This window comes from Rhea americana, unplaced genomic scaffold (assembly GCF_003343005.1).
Source record: "Rhea americana isolate MKP2758 unplaced genomic scaffold, rheAme1 scaffold_511, whole genome shotgun sequence".
Taxonomy (NCBI): Eukaryota; Metazoa; Chordata; class Aves; order Rheiformes; family Rheidae; genus Rhea; species Rhea americana.
The window spans coordinates 113,729-123,594 of record NW_028186659.1 but is presented as its reverse complement, the minus strand read 5'-3'; the positions used below and the strand labels follow the sequence as shown (position 1 = coordinate 123,594).

Sequence of the window (9,866 nt, the reverse complement as noted above, 5' to 3'; positions counted from 1 at the left end):
GCCCCTCGGCCTCCCACCGCCGCCCCGCCGGGACGTCGCCAGGGCTGGGCACGGCGCGGCCGGGCTTCGCTCACCGCCCAGCAAGAGCCCGTGTTGCCCGGGAAGGCGAGAGTCCAGTCGAAGTCGTCGTTGCCGGAAGCCGGTTGATGGTTTTACTCGCTATAAAACGAGCTGCAGTTACTCGCGGCCCTCGCCGCGCAGCAGCCCTCGCCGCGCAGCAGCCCTCGGGCGCGGGGAAGCGATGCGGCTTCTCGGTCGTTAGGCAGCGGCAGGATTGCAGCTCCACGCTGGCTGCTCCTGCGAGGAGCAAGCTGTTTAATGCGGAAATAATTGTTTTGAATTGGCAGAGGATTTTAAAGGTGCGATGAAGGGATCTTGCAAATGGGTTCTGTCTTCCAGCTTTAGCAGTTAGTCTAGTCAAAGCAATTCTCTCCCTTATAAACCAGCACCTTTATTATATCTATCTTTTTTAATGTGTTATGCAGAAACTGAACGTGCTTGCAGACTTGCCTGCCTTGAAGAGTACTCGGAAGGCGGCACACTACCTTGTTGGTTTTCTCTGGGTAAAAAAACCTTTTAGCCTGTATCAGCGAAGTGTCACGTTAAAGCAGAAAGCAGATGTCATGGGAAAGTACGACAAGAAGCACAAAGCTGAAACGTCAAATCCAGGGAAAGGTGAGGGGTTTGTGGGTTTTGAGAGATGCTCTCCAACCCCAAAGATATGAAAGGAGTTTGATAACTGGTTCCCTGAGCTGAGAGGAGCTCTGCTGCACAGCCGTAACGCGTGGAAACAGCAACCGTCAGCATATGTGCACCGCTTCGTACTAAGCAGCAAACTTGCAGGTTTTTTTTTATATTGCATTCTTGCTGAGTGCTGGTCAYGTAGGGAAACACACACACACGCATATAAAAAATATACATATATATATGTATTTTGTTTTCCATGTATTCTCTCACATGTCAGACACAATGGCAAGCTCGCGTCAAACTCTATTTATAGCCRTAGCATGGAAGATAGAGGGAGCTGCGATGTCTCCCAGGCCTGCTCGGCGCTGGAGCGGTTGGCTGCGAGGACGGCCGTGCTCTCGGCCGAGCTGCGCCGCATTCCTCGCCTCCCCGCAGCTCCCGCCGCGCTCGCTGGCGCACGGTCCTCCGCGTGGCTCCTGCCTGGCCCTGCCCCCTCCGCCTGGACCTGGCTCCGGAGGTTTCTCGTTCAGCCCCACGCTTGAGCTTTGCTTTGAAACAGCCTCCGGAGCCGCAAACGAGTAGGCAGCGCGTTTCTGTGGGATGCAGACGTGCAAGCAGGAGCCTGCTGCTCGGGCTGGGCTGCCCGAACTGGGGACTGTGCTGCGGCGCTTGCCAGGAACCTCCGGGAAAGCTTTCCCCAGTTATCCCAGCGTCCAACTAACTGCTTGGCAACTGTGGGATTTTTAACAGGGAGGTACCAAAGCCGAATGGCATGGGGAGCGCAGCCATGGGCCGTAACCGCAGCTCGGCAAGCAAACGGGGCTCGTGGGGCACGTGCCTGGCCCGGGGCTGCCTGGCAGCGGTGCAGGGAAGCRACGTTGAGTAGCAGAGCTTCGGTGTAAATGGAGCCTTAAAGAGACTGCCTCCGAAAGGCGTGCGGGAGGCTGGGTTTGCTGCTTCTGCTTGCCGGCGGACCCGCTGAGAGACAGGCGACCGCGCAAGTCGTGCTCTGCCGCTCCGTTGGGTCAGCGGGTGTCGTTTGCCATCCGCAGGGCGCAAAAGAAAAGGCAGAGACTGCGGGCGGCAGGGCAGAAGAGCTCGAGTCGGAGCTGACGGGGGCCCAATCCGGATGATTCAGCAGCAAATCGTTGCGCGTGCTCTTTCAGATAAGATGCTCTCAGCGCTCTGCGTAGCGTTCGGCACRAGTTTGAGTTTGCTGTTCCGAGTCCTAAAGCTTAGTCCTGTGGCGTCATCTCTTAACGTTTGCTTTTCRTGGTTCGGCTTCCAAAAAGCGATGACAGCTTTAGGCTCTTTGCATTCATCCTTAGGGCACCTGTGAGCTTTTTGGAAGTTAATTAAGTCACAGCATTGGAAGTAGCATCAATAATAATAATAACTGTCATTTGTCTCTGTTATCTGAAGTGCTGTATACGTGATTCTACAGAAACATAGGTCAAGAAGATCAGCTTGTCCCTGGATTTGTTGCATTTTGGGTCTGTATTATGGAGAACTGGTGGGCTTGGTCTCTAGTTTGATGGACATCTCTTTCTTTTCAAGGGAAAAGCTTGCTCTTAAGCAATGCCTTGCAAAATCTAGGAAATGTTGCATTGAAGCTCATGAATTTGGACCAGTTCCAGGCCTGATGTCCAGAAACTCATCCTTATGGATAGCAGATTTAAAGAGGTAAGCTCTTTCAAGTATCCTAAAGCAAAAGTGCACAAACAAATCAGATCTGAATACTTGAAGCTGCTGCTGAACATGCCAGATTTATCAAGCCCCAGGGTGCAGAGCTGGCTTGGCTGGCACTACAGATTGTATACAGTCACCTAGTTGACTAGAGTTGTCTTCTTATATGAAATATTCCACTTTGCTTGGATAGTGAACAGGGAGGCAAACAAAATGTCTTGTGTCAAGAGCACTTACTTTGAAAAGCACTTGAACTTGTAGTAAATCAGAGAAAGTCCAGGGAAACGTATCCAGCCTTTTAATTAGTGGGACACTGGCTTKTTGCAGTGTGTTGCTCTAGCTGTAAATGCTCCTCTTACTGTCTCACAGCAGGGAGGTAGTAATGTGTTTTGGTGTTGGGTTTTTTTGGCTTTTTTTTGGGGGGGGGCAAAAGGCAAATTCTGGTGTGGTAAATCAGAAGCAGAACTAATTATGTGTATGTATTTCGGTACACCTCTGGTCTGGCTTATTTCTAGTTCTTAGAGTCTGCTTTTTCCTACCTTGAAATGGGAGGCGATGTGTATGCAGTGTCTGTTGACTCATTGAGAGTGAACCTGTGTAGGTAATATCAGAAAATATTTCTTGAGGGCCAACTAATACTGCTCTGCAGGCCAGACAGTCATCTGTTTGAAATGGGTCACTGAAGCTAAACAAATTCACGCTGTCTGAGGATCTGACCCATATGGAGATTTCAAACCAAGTGAACAAATTGTGAGGGTGCTCTTTTTGCATTTRCTTTGAATTCGAAACGATGACACAGTCTCAGTTCTTACTCAGTCAGACTTCTAGTGGCAGTGGATTTTTCTTAAAGGACTTGGGAAAATGACTCAAGCTTGAAAACTGGGACAAACCGTTTTGTTTTTGTCAAATGGCATCTGGAGCCTTAAACAAATTATTTATTTGTTGTTTTAAAAGCTAGTCTGCAAATGAAAGACAGCTGCCTGCTTCTGTTTTCCTGTTTGAATTTGTTTCCAAACCAAGACCTGTGACACTGGTGAAATTTCAGTTTGGACCCAAGAGAAGCTCTACTCTGGCAGAGGAGGCTGCTGGCGGGAGCAGGGCTCCTTCTCACTCCCATCCTCTCTTTAGCTGCAGTCTTGGAGGCACTTAATAGTAGTACAACCTCCTTTTTCTATAATAACTGATTTCAAAGGGCTCTGTAGCTTTCTCACCCAGCAGAGAGGAAAAGGGAAGGGAYAGAGATGCTGCAGCTTCTTGTGGTGCCTGCAGCATGGAGTTCTGCGTGGTGATAGATTGCTCTAATCACTGCACATGTCGACTGTGTTTACTTGCGTTCTGCTCACTAAATCAGCCTCCCCTAAGATTTATTCTGACTTGCTGAAGCATCTGAGCAGTTCTCAACTGCTGCCTTTTTTCTTTTTCTTTTTTTTTTTCTTTTTTTTTTAATGGAGAAAAAAAGCCCAACTTGATTAACTCCTTCTAACCCTCCCACCTTTTTGTAAGAGTGAAATTTCCTTCCCACAGTGACACGTAGCTAAAGGGTAGGGTAGAGGATGGTAACAGCTTTGTGGCCTGCAAATCACAGGATGAGAAACTGGTTATTCACCCCTGGAAAAGGTTCCCAGGGTGCTCTTGAATAAAGATGGYTATGGCTGCATATGCAGAGAAGTACCCGATGGTTGCATTACTGATATTACTGCAACTATATTACTGCAACTACTGTGAGAGACAACAGGGGAGAAAGGGTAGCTGTAGGCAGGGCTTTGCTGGATGGACGTCTCCTTTCCAAAACTGCTGTGCCAGCTGGGCCTATCTTTTGTTAGGAGCCCTAGGGGAGAGAGGGACTGAGCTGGCTGCGGAGGCTGAATTGCTTTATGCCCCCTGGCATGCGCCTGGGCRGGGGGAGAAGTGCTGGGGCAGGGTGGTGCGAGGGAAAGAAGTTTGACCCTTGGCTGCAYGCGGCTGGCCCGAACACTGACAGGTGCGTGAGGCTTTGGAGCAGCCGGCGACTGGTGCGAGCTTTGCTAGCCAGGCTGTGTGGTGAGAAAAGCATTTCCCTCCAGGGTAAGCCCTCTGTGGTGGGTTTCTGCATGTTCCCTGGGGATGGCACGTGCCCCCATCCCGAATCCGTGGTGAGGAGGGACTGTGGGAGCTGGGGAAACACCTCCCTTCCTCTGCTGTGGGCTGCGTGGCGGCAGCCCACACCGCTCGAAGTGGAGCTTCGCTGTCAGCGGGTGTGCGACTGGGTTAATGGAGTATATGTCAGGGGRCCAAGGGCAGAGCTTGGCTGTGAGCTACTGCCTCGTCAGGCCTGGGGAAGTGGTACATAACAGCTCAGCTTCTCACACAGAGTGAGCCTCTGGCTTGGGGCTGTGGCTTTTATGTTTACGTATGCCTATACGTATACACACACACACACACACACACACATACACGCACTTTTTTTTTAATAATTGAAATGACTCGGACGGATGGCTGATGGCAACGCTGGGTGCAGGAATCCGCGTTGCTAAATGCACAGAGCCTGGTAGTAACACCAGGCGCAGACCGAGCAGGGCAAGAGCACGCTCATGAGAGCAACGAAGGGAGGGCAGGATTGTCTGCCCACACGGAGGAGCTTGTGATCCAGAGCTGAACCCCCAGCGAGCCCAGGGCAGAAAGAGGAGTCAAGGGCCTGGAAGGGCCTGAGCAGAATCATTCCTTGCACGGCCGCAGGGTCTGGTGTCGGCATAAGCAGCCTAATCTGCGGCAGTCCTGGCACTGCTGATGGCAAAATGTTTCTTGAAGGGGGCCAGATCTGAAGCCTCCTGGCACGTGAGTGTCCTGGGATGAGGCAGTGGGGGGTTTGGTGGGAAAGATTCACTCCTATCTTCTATTTCTTCTAAGTCACGTTGTCCTTTACACAGAGGGCAGGTTGGGCAGGCATGAGGAGTCCTTTGCACATTTCTCTGAACGATACTTGCCTGCCTTGGGAGGTTTTTCCCTTCTAATTTTGGGTTTCATTTGCCCTCACCAGTCTCCAGGCCATTCTAAAACCTCCCCAAAACATCCAATAGATGGAAATCGCAAATATCGAAAGATTACATTTGCTAGATGCTAATGCTAGATTCAAACCAGCGTGCCGAAGGCTGTGCTAGGGAGCCCTGACTGGGGATCGTATAAACGCAGTGGATGCAGAGCTCTGTAACATTGCGCTGGCAAGGGGAGCCAGATGGAGCCATTCCTGCACATATTTCCCCTGCCATTCCCACAGCTGTGGGTTTGTGACCTACAGTTACTCCCTTGTGCCATCTTTAGTACCCTAGCTGCCATTTTCCCTCCCTGAGAAGAGTCTTTGCTTGCCCAGTTAGACCACCATAAAGGCTTTGCCTCACTTTCCTTCTGTCCCACAGGCTGGATGCAAAGGGGGAAGCATGGTAAAGACAGCATCTTTGCAGGATCCATGGGCTCTTTGAGAGATGATCAGAGGGAGGCCAGATGACCTACAGAACACACACGCGACTGTTTCTCATCCGCAAAGGCAGCATCGGAGCGTCCTCCCCAGCCCCGCACCATCCAGCTTGCCCGCTCGCTTCCGGATGTTTCGCAGCTGCGAGTGGGAGGTACTGGAGCGATCCCTCATAATCCTTCAGGCCAGCGACTTCTACTGGGGCCCCTTGTCAGTGGGGGAGGCTCACGCCAAGCTCCAGCGGGAGCCTGTGGGCACCTACCTGGTACGGGACAGCTCTCAGGGGAACTACCTGTTCAGCCTGAGTGTGCGGATGCCAACGGGGCCTGTCAGCCTTCGGATCTCTTTCCAGGAGGGTTATTTCCGCCTGAAGAACTGGTTTTCAGACTGCGTGGTCCGGCTCCTGGAGTTGGTGGTGGCGGGGACCCGGAACAACCCCTTGCACTTTGATGAAATGGGGGGGACGCCCTTGGTGTTCTCCGAGCCCTTGTGTCGGAGCCGCCGGACAGTGCCCACGCTGCAAGAAYTGTGCCACCAGCGCCTGCCCGGGGGCTGTCGGAGCCTGCCCGCTGCGATGGGGCAAGGAGCAGGCTCCTCCGGGATGCGCCCAAGGGAGGAGGTGGCTTCTCCCCCCAGTGGAAGGGGAGGCTTGGAGTGGAGCGTCGTCCCCAGTCCCTCTCTGGCCCGGGCTGGGAGATGACGTGGTGCACGGGGGAGAGAAAATGAAGTGCCTGTTTTGTGGGTATGCTGGTGGGAYGCACGCCGCTCCAGTGGGATTAGACTGGCCACTTGGAGAGGAAGGGGAGGGCAGGGGGAGCAGGGCTTGAACCCACTGAGTACGAGAACTGTGTCCTCATACGTGCACGGTGTGTGTGGCCTCTCCCTGAGATACCTGGAGTAAAGCTRACCCTGAAGAGCAGAGACAGTCCTGCTCTTTACTCCAGTTGTGACTCATAAGCTTGGGCACAGGGCAAGCTGCCTGTCCTCCCAGGTCAGCCCTGGCTCCTCCTCTGTCCAAAAGTGCCTAAGCTAATTTCTGCAAAAAATCTGCCCTTCTGAAGTGGTCTGGCTGAGTTTGGTCCCTGAGCAGTGCTGCTTAGGGGTTGACGGACGTAGCCCCCGTGCTGACCACATACCCAGGTAGCCCTCTCCAAGCAAGGACAAGCTCCACTCCAAGCAAGGACAAGCTCCACTCCTTGCAGCATAAATGCAATACCTGTCATGTCAGAGGTCAACGTTTGCACTGGAGTAAAACCTCTGCAGCAATGTACACTGCGTACAGTTTCACTGGCTTCAGCATTGCTTATTGGAGCAGATTTTTGGGAGCACAGATGAGCTACTTTATACTAAGGGCACTGTACTCCGGCTAAGGGAATCCTGGTTTGGAGAGCCAGGTCCGCTCTGGGCAGGTGTGCGCAGATGGGAGTACAGCRCCCTTTCTTCTGCTCATCTGATAGTATGCTGCTGCCCCCTACAGGTAATAAAGGGACATTCTTGGGGTTTTGTTTTTTGCCCCCCCAAAAGGCAAGAATTTTTGTATAAGCCTTTTAAATTTTAATAAACATGTTTTTATACTTATTTTTAAAAATCAAGGAATACATGAGAAAATGTTTTAATTCCTTTGCAATGTTGGAAACACCTAAGGTACTTAGTTTAGTGCAGAGATATGGTAATCGAACTGAAACTGAGCATTTGAATTTCTTTTAAAGACCAAAATCAGCACATAAATGAATGGTCTGAGTTAGGAACAATAAGTTTAATTCATCATCTATAGTGTAATAAACTAAGGAGTTTTATAAGCATAAGAGGCATCCTAAAAATCTAGGGGTGAGGTTTTTCAGAAGTATTTTTAATACCTTAAAATTTTTACTGGCAGTTTGAAAGCAACACTGGTGATTCACCATCCTTACAGCACTGAGTACAACAAACTGTAGCCAGTGAGGTTGAGTACAGGTGAGACGAATGGAGTGGAGTTAAGCAGGGCTAAGAAAAACCTTAGCATTATGGCTCATCTCAGTGGTGCAAACAGGTATGATGTCTTTGTAACAAGTGACTGAAAACAGCTCTTGTGAAAGAAGTTTGGCATGTTCAGATGCTGGAAAATGTGACCCAAGAATCAGGTTCAAACCGTTTCCTGGAAGGACAGAGAACCCTGCTCCCATGGCCAGGCCATCGCACATCCAAAGGCAAGCAGTCGCTCACACTGACTTTCCCCTTCAGAGCTACAAGGGAGAGGAGAGCAGAGAGGGAAAAAAAAAAAAAAAAAAAGCATGCAGAGAGATATTCCTGCTGAATTCAGTGGCAGATATTCGCTCTCTTGACTTCAGGTATCTTATCTGAGGAACTGAAGTGTGTGGTTAGTGAAGAGAGAGATGCAGGGTATGAATCATCGCAGCAGCCTAGCTCAGGCACTCTGAGTTGTTCTCTAGGGGCCTCCACGGCTCTGCTGGCGGGAAGGTGCCTGGCCTCATGTCTCGGGGCACTGGCTTTTGCACCCAGCTGCTTGAACGGGTGCGGGAGCTGTGGCTGTCTCCTCCCAGCTGCCTGCTCCCTCGCTAGCTCAGGGAGGGCCGGAGCAGCTCACTAACGCTGCAGCTGCTGCAGTTTTCAGCCCAGAGCAGAAGCACAAGCTGGGATTGTTCAGTATAGCAGGGGCTGTGCCATGACAGCTGAGGCACGGGCATGGCATTGCTTTCTGTGGGAGCAGTAACCTCTGGCAGGAGCATGGCAAAAAGCTTATTACCAATGGTAATTGCATACATTAGCATAGCTGGGTCCATTAGAGGTATTAAATTGGAGTTTTTGGACACCTGAATGAGGCTGTAATACCCTGCATGAGGGAGCAGGGTGTCTTGTATTACTCTATGCAGCATTACTTGGGGGATGTCCCAGGATCAACCCACCCTGGAGAATAACCATGTGGATCCCCTATTCAGGAAACCCCCCTCCCTCAGGGTTATGAGTATTTTCAGCTCTTGAAGCAGCCCTTTTCAAATTCTACAACCCAAGGCCTTGGGGTCTTGGCAGGTAGCAAACCAACTGTGATCCTGTGGTGCCCTGGCAGCAAAGGTCAGCAGTGTCCATGGCCCTGTTAATAGGAACATAGCCAGTAGATGACAGAAGTGATTATCTCCCTGTACTCAGCACTCATTAGACCCCATCTAGAATATTGCATCCAGTTTTGTCCCCCCCTGCACCTCCAGTATAAGAAAAATGCAATAAATCGGAGCAAGGTCAGCAGAGGGCCTTCAAGGTGCTCAGGAGGCTGAAGCACTTGCCCTGTGAGGAGAAGCTGGGAGACCAGCCTGGTTCAGGCTGGAGAGGAGAAGGCTTCAGGACAACCTAACAGCAGCCCCAGTACCCTTGACAAGGCCAACAAGAAGTCAGGCTCCTCACAGCAGTGCACAGTGGGAGAACAAGACACAACAGGCTTAAGATGAAAGAAGAGAAGTTTAGGCTGGATATAAGGAGATGCTTTTTCCGCACGAGGACAGTTCAGTAGTGAGGCAGGCTCCCAGAGAGGTCGTGCTGTCTCCATGCTCGTAGGTTTTCAAGAGCAGACTGGGGAAAGCCCCAGGCAACTTGGTCAGGCCTCATAGCTGGCCCTGCTTTGAGCAGGAGGTTGGACTCGAGATCTGCTGACGTTCCTCCCAGCCTGAATGACTCCACAAGTCTGTGCGTGCTTACAGCAGGAGGTGAGACACACTGCGGAGGGGGCAGTGGGGCAGTGGGGTCACCTGCACTGCAGCTGCAGAGGCTGTGGCTGGAAAGTCACTTCTGGCAGGAAGGGTGAGATGCAGACCTGGAGTGCGTTGGCAGGGTGCCAGACCAGGCACATGTTCCTGGGATGGCAGCAATGCCAATGAAGTGGTGTGGTGTCCTGGTAAGGGAAAAAAAAAAACGCTTCCCTCCTCCTTTGGCCATGCTACATGGAGCCCTCCTGGCCAGCCTGGGCTGCACATGTGTACTTGGTGCTGACTGCCCCTATAGCTACATCGGCCATGGGTTTGGCCTTGCCTTGGGCATCATCCCATGCCCCCCCCCC

The 9,866-nt window shown here is 51.5% G+C and overlaps 1 protein-coding gene across 4 annotated transcripts in view; it reads left to right on the top strand.

Moving 5' to 3' along the window:
- Positions 1-7,413, top strand: part of LOC146588443 (suppressor of cytokine signaling 1-like) — a 14,892-nt gene extending 7,479 nt beyond the window's left edge. For 3 of the 4 annotated variants that reach the window (XM_085317990.1, XM_085317989.1, XM_085317991.1), the window contains exons 2-3: positions 2,245-2,370; positions 5,766-7,413. In XM_085317990.1, coding sequence (XP_085174116.1) covers positions 5,832-6,521 — 690 coding nt within the window. In that variant the 5' untranslated portion in view covers positions 2,245-2,370; positions 5,766-5,831 and the 3' untranslated portion in view covers positions 6,522-7,413. The remainder of the gene's footprint in view (positions 1-2,244; positions 2,371-5,765) is intronic. The other variant, XM_085317993.1, reaches the window with a different exon arrangement.
- Positions 7,414-9,866: the final 2,453 nt, after the last annotated feature.